This window comes from Salvelinus namaycush, chromosome 5, assembly GCF_016432855.1.
Source record: "Salvelinus namaycush isolate Seneca chromosome 5, SaNama_1.0, whole genome shotgun sequence".
Classification (NCBI taxonomy): Eukaryota; Metazoa; Chordata; class Actinopteri; order Salmoniformes; family Salmonidae; genus Salvelinus; species Salvelinus namaycush.
The window spans coordinates 66440934-66453825 of NC_052311.1; the positions used below are offsets into that span (position 1 = coordinate 66440934).

Here is a 12892-nt window from a genome sequence, read left to right on the forward strand (position 1 = left end):
ACTAGATAAGGTCATTACATTGTAATATAGGTCCAGGTTTGCCACCCTGTGGAGAAAGGATGCTCTACACCAGGGGTCTCAAGCAGGCCTATAGGAGCCTCTTCCTGTGTAATGCACACATTCACACAATGAGTTGAGTGCCAACAACATTCCAATCTCCAGAATAATGTTTATTGCTTTAGAAGTTATTCATATTTTTTTCTTATTTTTGATCTTTCCATTTTTCCTCTTTACAATAAAACAAAGAAATGTGACTTATTATTTCACGGCATGATCATTTTATGATGTGTTTACACATACATTCACAAAGGAAAGAGTATTTACAGAGGTGTTGGTGAATGCCACACAGAGATCATGAAACAGAGATTTCTGGTAGAATCCAACAAATATAGAATTACATGACCTTTACAATAGGGCTTTCACACCTAATGTTATACCGCCACCTGTTACAAACCATACCATACGAATCTGTACAATGTGGGGTAGTTAGTATGCACTCTGTGCTTCAAGGTGAGCAACATGGAATGGAGAAGTTGGTCTGTGTCCCTAGTTGGTATTGAGATACTTTGTACCTGTTATTTTAATTTCTACAAGGGGACCTATTTCCTAACTGTTGCTATGGATAAAAAGCTTAGACTCAAAAATAATCCATTTTTTTTTGTTGTAGTTGAAAGAATGTGCTGAAACCAATATTATTCACATTTGAGAAATTACAGAACAGTTACACTGGGTGAATGCTAACTATAAAAATAAGACTACCAGAATATTTAAACCCAAAGGGCTTCTTGGAAAATGACCAAAGGGCACAATTAGCTGGGGTTGAGAAAATATGAGACAATTCCCCATATATGAGTCCTCCTCATAGAAAAAACACCTTTCCAGCGCAGATACTCTGACTGCTGTTAATTATTTAAAACTTCAATACACCTATACTTGTCAATTTCCCAACATTATTTAAATACGTAATTAAATCACACCAACACAGCTAACTTTTATAATATTGATAATAATTAAATGTAATGTACACCATAATAAAATATATACAATGAAATATTGATACAAATTCTAGATTTGTCCAGCTCTCTCTTTTGCTCTCTCTTTCTCTCTCTTTCTCTCCCTCTCACTGAAGAAAGTTAAACAATTGAACTTGGCATTAAACAATAACAAACAAACAAGTATGGAGTTAGAAATGTACATTACAATACCAGAGCATTACATTAGCAGAGCAAAATGACAAATTGTTTGGATTTGGGGGATGATCATTTTTCCCAACAAATAATGAACTGTAGCAGCCTCCTATAAAGACCACCAGCTGGCAATGTTTGACTATGTTATGAACAGAAAAATACATACCGGTACCCAAGAAAAGGAATCCCCAAAAAACTAAAGTAATATCTCTGACAGATATAATTTCTTGCGGCCATTATTGCAATTAATCTTATGTGTGTATATTGTAGTGTTGTTTATTATTGTTCTAGTATTATATTTTAATGTAATTCATTATACATTGAGTTATATTTATGCAGTTTGATGGACCCATTGCAGTAACACGGTAACATACAATAGCACAGAACAACGTACAATGCTGTTAAAGCTCAAAACATCACTGAAACCTTGAGACAATAAAATGTGTGGGAGCACATGATGAATAAGTAGTACACATACATCTGAAACATGGTAGACTCTAAGTAATGTCGAAATCAGCAAGCTCACCATCTCAGCTATGTTGGACAAATACACATGTAAAGAGAGAACGGAAGGGTAGAGAGAGAGAGGAAGAAAAAAAATAGAGAGACGGGGCAAGATGGCTCAAATAAAGGACAACATAACAGATGAAGGGAGCGAAAGAGAGAAAGAGAGAGAGGGGAGAAAGAGAGAGTGTTATCTAATAGAATCTATTAGCTGTGGATCAATTTTAGAGTCTCTGTCTCCCTGTGCCGTTCAACCAGAGCCATGGAGGGAGAGAGAGATAGAGGGAGGGACGGAGGGGGAGGGGTGAGGGGCACCAGGCTCTTGAGGGGATGGGGGGACACGGGGGGAGGGAGGGAGGAGAGAGGTGGCAGTGCTCCCCCTTTCTTCCCCTCCACCAGGATATGTGATCGAATGCTCAGCCTGGTCTCCTTGGTGATGCTGAAGTCAGGCTCGTTGTCTGAGCTGCAGTCACTCAAATCTGTGATCTCCAGGTCTGAGTCTGACTCTGGGTCCTGCTTCACCCCGCCTCGCCGCTCCGATGGGCTCTGTCGCCCCCCAGCACCACCACCAAGACCCATCCCTCCCAGACCCAGCCCTAACCCTAACCCTAGCCCCAACCCAGGCTCCGTGCCTGGGGTGTTGGATTCCCTTCTCTCCCTCTCACCCACAGAGCCCCCGTTGAGAATGTCCGTCCGGCCCAGCGACAGAGCACCAGGGTAAGGAGGCAGGCAGAGTCTGGGCTGCCCACCTGCCGTGCCGTTAGTAACCCCGGTCTGGCCCGCTGCTCCCCTCTCTCCCCCTCCTGCCACCTCTCCCGGGGGGAGTAGGGAGGAGAAGGGGTGAGGCAGCTGGCCCAGGCTGGTCTGCAGCGGGTTGGGGTAGAAGTGGGAGGGATAGAGGGAGCCGGGGGGCAGCTTGGGGCAGTTGTTGAGGGAGAAGGCCCCTGAGAGGTAGGGATTGAAGCCCCAGGGGTAGTCGAAGGGGGGGTTGCGGGGGTAAGGACCCAACAGGGATGGGGGCTTGGAGTAACAGGGAGCGGCTGGAAGAGACACAGAGACACAGAGACAGAGGTTAGCTCTCTGAAGGGGTAAAGATCTCCTGACATACCACATCCAAGCATGTTCACTAATTATGCTCTGCAATAATTAGCAACGCACAGCTATGCGCTGGGGCAAAATGAGAGCCCTGTTGATTTGAATAGAACCCTGATCTTAGACTATATGCCTGCCAGACCTATTCACACATTCAACTGGTTCACAACAAATATGAACATAATGAGAGATATGCTCTCTGGCAAATTAAAGTATCCCGTTAATAACAGAATAGTTATGCCACTGTAATGAAATAATACTGTCTATGAAAAAAGGAAAATGGACTGTGGTAAGAGAAATCCAGTTATTTAGAAAATCTGTCTGTTGTTGGCCATGTGTATAGTCCAGGTGCTTAGTGAAGTCAACTGAATAACAGAAAAACACAACTCGCACACTCTGGCACTCTAGTTGGCTCCATCATACTTTCAGAAACCTGATTAACATAACAGCTGATATAATGTGTATGTGTATTACATCAGCTTCCCTATATGCATAATTTAATAACAACTGAAACAAATGAGGTAAATCTGAGGTGATACTGGAATTCAATTTTAGTGCGCGAAGAAAAGAACTCTCTATGACCCCGACTGTACTTCCTTCCAACAACAGACAGCAAACTCAAAGATTTACCCCATCTCTCTCTCTCTCTCTCTCTCTCTCTCTCTCTCTCTCTCTCTCTCTCTCTCTCTCTCTCTCTCTCTCTCTCTCTCTCTCTCTCTCTCTCTCTCTCTCTCTCTCTCTCTCTCTCTCTCTCTCTCTCTCTCTCTCTCTCTCTCTCTCTCTCTCTCTCTCTCTCTCTCTCTCTTCCTCCCGCTCTCTCTCTTCTTCCCGCTCTCTCTCTCTTCCTCCCGCTCTCTCTCTCTCGTCCTCCCACTCTCTCTCTCTCGTCCTCCCACTCTTTCTCGTCCTCCCACTCTCTCTCTTCCTCCCGCTCTCTCTCTCCATATTTGCTATGGAGGGCTAATTTGACAGTGCTTGAGTCTCTGTGTGCTGGGCCAGAAGTAGCTGGCAGACAAATTAATATTGAATCAGTCAGGCAGGCCTCACTTGCTTATGAAAACACAGTAATGGGCGCCCACAGGCCACAAACTGAAGCCTGCACCCTCAATTAGGGCCTTCCTGCCTGGGATGGGATTAGGACAGGGGGGACACATGAGAGGGAGAGGTGGGTGAGGAGGGAAGGAGGGGGGAATAGGACCTGAGGACAAACAAGACAGGGGGGCCAAGTTGTGATGTGAAGGGGAGTGTGTTCACAGTGAACACACACTCACTGTACTGTAAGCGCACACATTCTGATGCAGTAGCAGGGCTGAAACGCACACATGGAGTATCCAGACAGACAAAGGCATCTGTACACACACACGCACAAACACACACACATATGCCCGCACGCTCACCCACACACAAATGCACACACATAAAACACACACATACATGCACACAAATAAAACACACACATACAAACTGAAAGATTATATAAAGGGAAAATGCAAATTATTACACTGACATTAATTCCAAAAACCTTAATTGAGCATCTGCCTCATATCACTGTAATAATATGATAATATATACTGTAGATCACTCCCATCTAACCCTTCCTCTCACCTGAAGGAGAGTATGAATTGGAGGCAGTAAAGGGACAGATCTCTGCTGTGTAAAGTACTGCAGTGAACATGGATTTGATCTTGTTATCTCTCTCCTTATGCTCTCCTCATTTCCTCTATCATTCTCAAGCTCCACTTTCCATCAGTTCTCCACCTTCCTTCCTTCCTTTACCTTCCCTCTCTCCTCTGTTCTTTACCTTCCCTCTCTCCTCTGTTCTTTACCTTCCCTCTCTCCTCTGTTCTTTACCTTCCCTCTCTCCTCTGTTCTTTACCTTCCCTCTCTCCTCTGTTCTTTACCTTCCCTCTCTCCTCTGTTCTTTACCTTCCCTCTCTCCTCTGTTCTTTACCTTCCCTCTCTCCTCTGTTCTTTACCTTCCCTCTCTCCTCTGTTCTTTACCTTCCCTCTCTCATTTTTCACAATCATCTTCACCCTTATTTTTACCGGTGTCACCCCTCTCCCTCTCGCCTCTCTCCTCTCCTCTCTCTCACCTGAGCTGAGGAAGGGGAATGTGTCCAGTCTCAGTTTGTCTCCCTCTGGTCCAGGGGCTGTGGCCACTCGATCAAACAGGGAGGTTCCTCTCCCTGACTCTGGCAAACGAGGGAACAGTGACTGCAGGGCCTGGGAGAAAGCGAGAGAGACAGAAAAAAAACATTAGAATCTGCTCATGTCAGTTAAGCATTTAATAGCAATTAATTTCATCAGCAAATAAAAACTAGACTTGTCTTTAGGATCCTCAACCTCCTCTTTAAATCAGCATGTATTTAGGGTAAGTCATTTGATGGAGATGGCACCCTGTAGTGTGTGGTGTAATCACACCAACAGTCACAGCAAGGACAGGATAAAAGGAAGTGCCAGGGGACTGAGAGGGAGAGGAGAGGAGAAGATGAGGAGAGGAGGTAGGAGGACGCAGAGGCTCAAAGACTCAAAGCCAGGAGAAGTACAGAGTCAAATGGAGGCCAACGATTAAGTGGGCACAAAGGATAAACTACGAGAGATAGAGGGATTGGGCGCCCTTCGAGGAGGGAAGAGTGTGAGGGGACAAAGGAGGGAAAGGATTGATGGAAGGGAGAGAAAGACTAAACAACATAATAGCTGTGGGGTAAGAGAGAGAGAGAGAGGGGAGAATGTATGTGTGTGTGTGTGTGTGTGTGTGTGTGTGTGTGTGTGTGTGTGTGTGTGTGTGTGTGTGTGTGTGTGTATATGAGGTGTGTGTGTAGAAGTGCTTTAAAACAGGAAAGAGAAAGGAGGCCAAACAAACGAAACGGTTAAATCACACAGTCGAGGGAGACAGAGAGAGAGAGAGGGAGGATTTCTCTTTTTTTAGAAGAGCTGGGATCAATAATTTCTGTCACCCCTCAGCTCCAAGTTTGAAAAGCGAGACTGTACTTCCAAGCTGCATGATCTGGATTGCTTAACCAAACCTGCATTAATGACCGAACATTGATCTGATCTGACGTATCTACTTGTCTTTTATTTCTTTCATTTTCAATCATGACAGAGGGATTAGCCATCCGAGACGGGAATGTGAGAAGGGTGGATAACGTCTTCTTTTATTTTAAGGACAAGTTAAAACCATCTCTCAAGTTTCTCCTTCACTTTCTATTGTGACTCTCTTTTTCTATCTTTCAGGACAAGCAAAGACTCTTCTAGTCATTTAAAGTTAACTCTATTCCCTTTTAAATACATTTCATGAATTAAATTAATAAAGAAAAATACTATTTGCACTAGTATCAATGTCAATTTTTTTTGTATTTGTAAAAAATCTGTAAAACATAATTGTCATAGCAATTTCTATATCCAAGCAAATGAGAAAGTATGAACCAGTTAGTGTTTCATTTGCATATTGTCAGGACCCGGTGCGAGAAACAGTCACTAATAATCAGCAGAACCCAGAAGATGAGGCAGACACAGTAGTTCTAGAGATGGTGGTTTAATAAAAGAACAAAAACTTCAGGCAAAGAATCTAAATCCACAATGTCCAAAAATAAAGCCAAGAGGCACAAAATGGAAATCCTCAAAAATGCAAAAGAAACTCCACAAAGTGGTAAAAACAGCAGAGAAAAACAAACCTCCAAAAACTACTCAAAAATACACACAAGAACTAAACCAGAGAACCTCTGGAAAATCCAATAAGAGAAATATATATACAGAACAAGGCTTGGGCTGGGGCTGGGTGCTAACTTACAAACACTGAGCAAAGAACTGAGGAACACACAGGGTTTAAATACAAACAAGGGAACGACCTACAGGTGCAAACAATAAAAGAGCAAGGAAAAAACAAAAGGTTCAAAAAAGGTGCAATGGGGACATCTAGTGACAAAACCAGAACAGTCCTGGCCAAAACCTGACACATATATCCTCACCTAAATGGATCCATCAGAAATATGCACCCTGAACACAGACCATTACTTCAATAAGTGTATCTATTGTTTCATTACAAACTCTAACAGGACAGTTTTATTTATACAACCTCGCTGGGGGTCCAAGAACATTTATCTCTGTAAAAATTTCAAGATGACTCTGGGCAAAAAATAAGTGAAGACCATTTTATCATGATCAGGACTGCTGCTATTAGAAACAGTGAATAAAATATGTATGATAAGACACGCGGAATACAATTGATCCTCCCGTAACTGAAAAATGAATACACAGCAGGAGTCTGTACAGTACAATCTGCAGTTCCCTGAGACTAAATGGATTTTAGCTAGACCCGCTGAATCAAATCAACATAAATAAACAATCAAGTATGGAGTTGTGGCAACCATATTTCCATCTCTCCCTCTCATTTTCCTCCCTTTATTTCTCTCTTCTTTTTCCCAATGTTTGTCGTTGATGGTTCTCAGGAATCTGCTGGTCTTCTATCCAACTTGTCCCTTCATTTTGGTGAATTCAAACATGTACTGTTCAAATGTCAGCTCCCTTTAGACAATGTGATAGATTGTGTTAACAGCGGGGAATAACTTGGAGTAGCTGTCTATTCTGGAAAACCTGTAATTCCTGTCCTTACAATCCTCTCTTTCTCTTTTCCCTTCATACCCTCCTCCATCCATTACCCTTCTCTCCATCCCTCCCTCTGTCCTAAACTCCATTCGTTCCTCCCTCCCTCACTTCCTCCGTTCCTCCTTCCGTACCTCGGGTGTGACAGGGCTGCAGTCGGGCGCGGCGGAGCCCCCATTGAAGTGGTTCTGGAGCAGGAAGGGGGAGCTGGCCATGTCCAGCAGAGGATAGTTCACCAGCACCACCTTACTGAAGTTAAACTTGTAGGTGAAACGCTTCCCTTTGGTTTTGTGCAAAATGCGCTTATTATAGTAGTACCTGGGTGGGGGAGGATGGAGAGAAGGTGAAAGGGAAGAGATTAGGAAAGAGGGAATGGAGAAAGGAGAGAAAAAAATAGGAAGAGTTAGAAACAAATATCCATGTTTTCATCGATGGTTCACAGCAGGGCTCTCCAACCTGCTTCCTACAGAGCTCTCATCCTGTAGGTTTTCCCTCCAACCTGCTTCCTAGAGAGCTATCATCCTGTAGGTTTTCCCTCCAACCTGCTTCCCGGAGAGCTATCATCCTGTAAGTTTTCCCTCCAACCTGCTTCCCGGAGAGCTATCATCCTGTAGGTTTTCCCTCCAACCTGCTTCCTGGAGAGCTACCGTTCTGTAGGTTTTCCCTCCAAACTGCTTCCTGGAGAACTACCGTCCTGTAGGTTTTCCCTCCAACCTGCTTCCTGGAGAGCTACCGTCCTGTAGGTTTTCCCTCCAACCTGCTTCCTGGAGAGCTTCCGTCCTGTAGGTTTACCCTCCAACCCTAATCTAGCGCAACTGATTCTAATAATAAGCTGGTTGGTAAAATGAATCAGGTTAGTTACACCTGGGGTTGGAGCAAAAACCTACAGGAGGGTAGCTCTCCAAGAAGGGTTGGAGAGCCCTGGTCAACAGTAATGTGTTCCCTTAACAGCAGGGGGAACAACACCGGCCCTCCAGGGCTGAACTCCTGCTGGGTTTGTTTCTCCCTGGCATCTCACTGATCAATTCATGTTTTGACTTGATAGTCTCCACACACCTCGTTAGGCAGGACTAAATAAGTCCCAGAGTAAAACCAAAAACAAGCACATAAATAAACAACATCCCTCCAGAGCCTGATCTGACCTGCTGTGCACTGTTGACATACAGCAATTATCATGTAAATATTAAATATATTTGGTAAGGGCCCTAAGTAAGCATTTCACTGTTTATCCACACCTGTTGTTTACGAAGCGTGATGAATACATTTGATTTATTACAGGTACAGTATATGTACAGAAATATGCATAATAGATATACATCAACTCTTGCTGTCAGCGCTTCTGGCATCATTCACAACTGAAGTGCCTCTTTGAGGGCGGGACTACAATGTGAGTGGTGTCTCTATGGAAACAACCTCAGGTGCCAGTCACTCCAACCTTACAGTGCTTGTTTCCTGTGCCACCTACTGAGGTGTCACAGGCTACAGTACCTGTCAGAATCCTACACTGTCAGATACTACATACTGCCATATGGTTCAGATGAGAGGGTTGGTACTTCAGGTACAGAGGTCACGTGGGATGGGGGGTGTTCTCAAAACTGAATAAAGAAAAAACATATTATATTAAGCTGGTGACTGTCCTGATACATTCTTAGACTTTAAATTACTATTTTAAGCATGTAAGTCATTTAAAATAGGCCTGTGACAAAGTTCAAATCCTGTATAGCTACGCTGTAGATATAAGGTAACAACTTCACAGGCATACAGACCTGTATACAGTGCATTCGGAAAGTACTCAAAACCCTTAACTTTTTCCACATTTTGTTACGTTACAGCCTTATTTCCTCATCAACCTACACACAATACCCTAGAATGACAAAGCAAAAACTGTTTTTAAAATTTTTTGCAAATGTATAAAAAATTGAAAACTGAAATATCACATTTACTTAAATATCACAGACCCTTTACTCAGTACTTTGTTGAACCACCTTTGGCAGAGATTACAGCCTTGAGTCTTCTCGGGTATGACACTACAAGCTTGGCACACCTGTATTTGAGGAGTTTCTCCCATTTTTCTCTGCAGATCCTCTCAAGCTCTGTCAGGTTTGATCTGGAGGGTCGCTGCACAGCTATTTCCAGGTCTCTCCAGAGATGTTCGATCGGTTCATGTTCGGGCTCTGGCTGGGCCACTCAAGGACATTCAGAGACTTGTCCCGAAGCCCCTCCTGCGTTGTCTTGGCTATGTGCCTAGGGTCGTTGTCCTGTTGGAAGGTGAACCTTCGCCCCAGTCTGAGGTCCTGAGCACTCCGGAGCAGGTTTTCATCAAGGATCTCTCTGTACCTTGCTCCGTTCATCATTCCCTCGATCCTGACAAGTCTCCCAGTCCCTGCCGCTGAAAAACATCCCCACAGCATGATGCTGCCACCACCATGTTTCACCGTAGGGATGGTGCCAGGTTTCCTCCAAACGTGAAGCTTGGCATTTAGGCCAAAGAGTTCCATCTTGGTTTGAGAGTCCTTTAGGAGCCTTTAGACAAAGTCCAAATGGGCTGTCATGTGCTTTTTATTGAGGAGTGGCTTCCGTCTGGCCGCTCTACCATAAAAGCCTTTTGTTGGAGTGCTGCAGAGATGATTGTCCTTCTGGAAGGTTCTCCCATCTCCACAGAGGAACTCGGGAGCTCTGTCAGAGTGATCATTGGGTTCTTGGTCACCTCCCTGACCAAGGCCCTTCTCCCCTGATTGCTCAGTTTGGCCGGGCGGCAAGCTCTAGGAAGAGTCTTGGTGGTTCCAAACTTCTTCCATTTAAGAATGATGGAGGCCACTGTGTTCTTGGGGACCTTCAATGCTGCAGAAATGTTTTGGTACCCTTCCCTAGATCTGTGCCTCGACACAATCGTGTCTTGGAGCTTTACGGACAATTCTTTTGGACTCATGGCTTGGTTTTTGCTCTGACATGCACTATCAACTGTGGGACCTTATATAGACAGGTGTGTGCCTTTCCTAATCATGTCCAATCAATTGAATGTACCACAGGTGGACTCCAATAAAGTTGTAGAAACTTCTCAAGGATGATCAATGGAAACAGGATGCACCTGAGCTCAAATTCCTGTCTCATTGCAAAGGGTCTGAATACTTATGTAAATAAGGTTTTTCTGTTATTTATTTTTATAAGTTAGCAAAAAATTCCCCAAAACTATTTTTGCTTTTTCATTATGGGGAATTGTGTGTAGATTGATGAGGGGGAAAAAATGTAATCCATTTTAGAATAATGTGTAAAAAGTGAAGGGGTCTGAATACTTTCCAAATACAATGCTTATCAGTATGTATCCACAACAAACAGTTGGGGCCCTCGCAATGATTTGTACACTTTTGCTTTGCGTGGCAATTGTGCCGCGGCCCTTAATTGAGCAATTAAGCTAGGCTAATCAAGAAGGCTAATTATGGCCCCAGCCAATTCATAACAATTAGACCCCTACGACAGCCCCCATTAACGAGAGGGTAGGGGAAACCAGGGAGGGGGTTAACAGTGTGTGTGTGTGTGTGTGTGTGTGTGTGTGTGTGTGTGTGTGTGTGTGTGTGTGTGTGTGTGTGTGTGTGTGTGTGTGTGTGTGTGTGTGTGTGTGTGTGTGTGTGTTGTCATTTGATTTGCATAAGCAAGTGACGAGTAGCGGTGGGATGTGGGGTAAATTCAATAGAATGATCTATAGCAGAATAGGTAGCAGGGCTATAGTTTAAATCACATAGCAATGTGTAGAGTTTAGAGGCAAGTATTTCTGATAAGGCAGAAGGACTTGATTTATTCTCGGTAGGTCTAAATCCAAGCTATTTTACATGGGGGATTAATTCCGAAATTCTTACTGAATTTTTTATATAGAGGTTTAATAGTGAACTTATCCATTTGGATATTGGAAAATAAGGTGGAATCGAGGGTATTGACATTTTTAAGGAAAAAACATATTTTTCTTTCCATTTTTACTGACATGGAGGGAGAAGATGAATGAGACACGTAGGACTTATATCCACTAAAAATGAATACTGCTACTTTTTCTGGCTTCTTATACTGAAAAATATCTAATAAAGCACACACATACACAAAAACACACACACGCACAGGCACACACCCACACACACACAGTTCCTACCTTAGCGCCCTGCTCAACTTATCGTAGTTCATGTGGGGTTTGCATTTCCTGAGGCCCCACAGTTTGGCCACCTCGTCAGGATCCTTGATGACAAACTCTCCATATTCCCCCTGCCAGGAAATCACACTCTGGTACTCCTCCTTCTGCAGCAGCTCCAGGATGAAGTGCCAAAGCTGAATCTGTCGCGAGCCAGGGCTCGACTCAGGCTTGTAGGCCCAGTCTGGGAAGGCGATGCCTGAGGAGGAGGAGCAGGAGAGTGGGAGGATGAGATTGAGGCCTATTGGTTTGTGAATGGTGAGTGCTGGCCAAAGGGGCTAGCTGTCTGGATGACCGATGGAGTGATGCAGTTAAGGGATGATGTGTTTAATATCATAGAGCATGCTTACAGCAATGTTGCTCTGTGGTACTACTAATGCCCACTAGCTTGGACCCACTAGCTGGTCAGTTAGATTTCTGTTCTCTTTCAGAGCTACTTACATTTTTATAATACTTGAATTCTAACTGCCTGCTGCCATACACTTCTAATATAATAAAATAGCTCATCAATTGAACAAAAATTCTGGCTAATTGCCTCGCAGAATAAGTAAAGAAACATGAATCCTAACAAATTAGAAACACTATTTGTTCACTGATGTGTGTGGTAAGTTTTTCGATATTCAAATATAAAAATGATCTTTATAATGCAGACTTGTTGGAGTATACATACTGACCATTAGAAAACACTAGCTATCAAGGCCTGGTGTACTAAGCAGTAACACAGGGGAAAAGTATGCAAGGGAATACAGGTAAACCTACTACAAATAGGTACATAAAGGTTAAGAGGTAGGAATAATGCATTTAGTTGAAGTGTAAATAAAGACAGTTTGGTAAATTAGCATCAAGGTTTTTTGTTGTCTATTTTATTCCTGCTGATAATAACATCTAACACCAAACATTGCACAGGTACAAGCACTTTGTACATCTCCCCTTAGTGTATAACTGGTATCTGCCCTCCCCCAAAAGTTAATCAAATGTTCCTCCACAACCCTAATAAAATCCCCAACTCCCCAAACCACGTACCCCGGCTTCCGCAAAAAAGTGCCCCAATCCTGCTTGCCTCACCTGGAGTCCAGAGGGCAGGGACAGGGGGGGTGAGCAACAGATCACTGACGCAGTTACAGTCCATGCCTCCACTACACCTGAGAGATGGGCAGACAAAGGGAGAGAAGGGGAGAGAGGGAAAAATTCCAATTTAATTCCAATTACTTTTATTTCTTGGTAGAAAACGAAAAAGAAAGGTGGGAGAGAGGGATGAGTTAAACAAGTCTGAGGTGAGAGATGACCTACAGGGCAAAGGGCGAGGGATGGTTTGACACCGTGGTTTTGAGTC

General features: G+C 43.6%; 1 protein-coding gene across 1 annotated transcript; it reads right to left on the reverse strand.

Annotated features, from left to right (window-relative positions):
- Positions 1–1898: 1898 nt before the first annotated feature.
- On the reverse strand, positions 1899–12688 carry erfl1 (Ets2 repressor factor like 1). The gene is made up of 5 exons (XM_038992813.1): positions 12625–12688; positions 11524–11758; positions 7520–7703; positions 4877–5006; positions 1899–2731 (listed from the first exon to the last, which is right to left on the reverse strand). Exons 1-5 carry the CDS (start codon positions 12686–12688, stop codon positions 1899–1901), a joined length of 1446 nt encoding a protein of 481 aa, XP_038848741.1.
- Between the last annotated feature and the right edge of the window lie 204 nt (positions 12689–12892).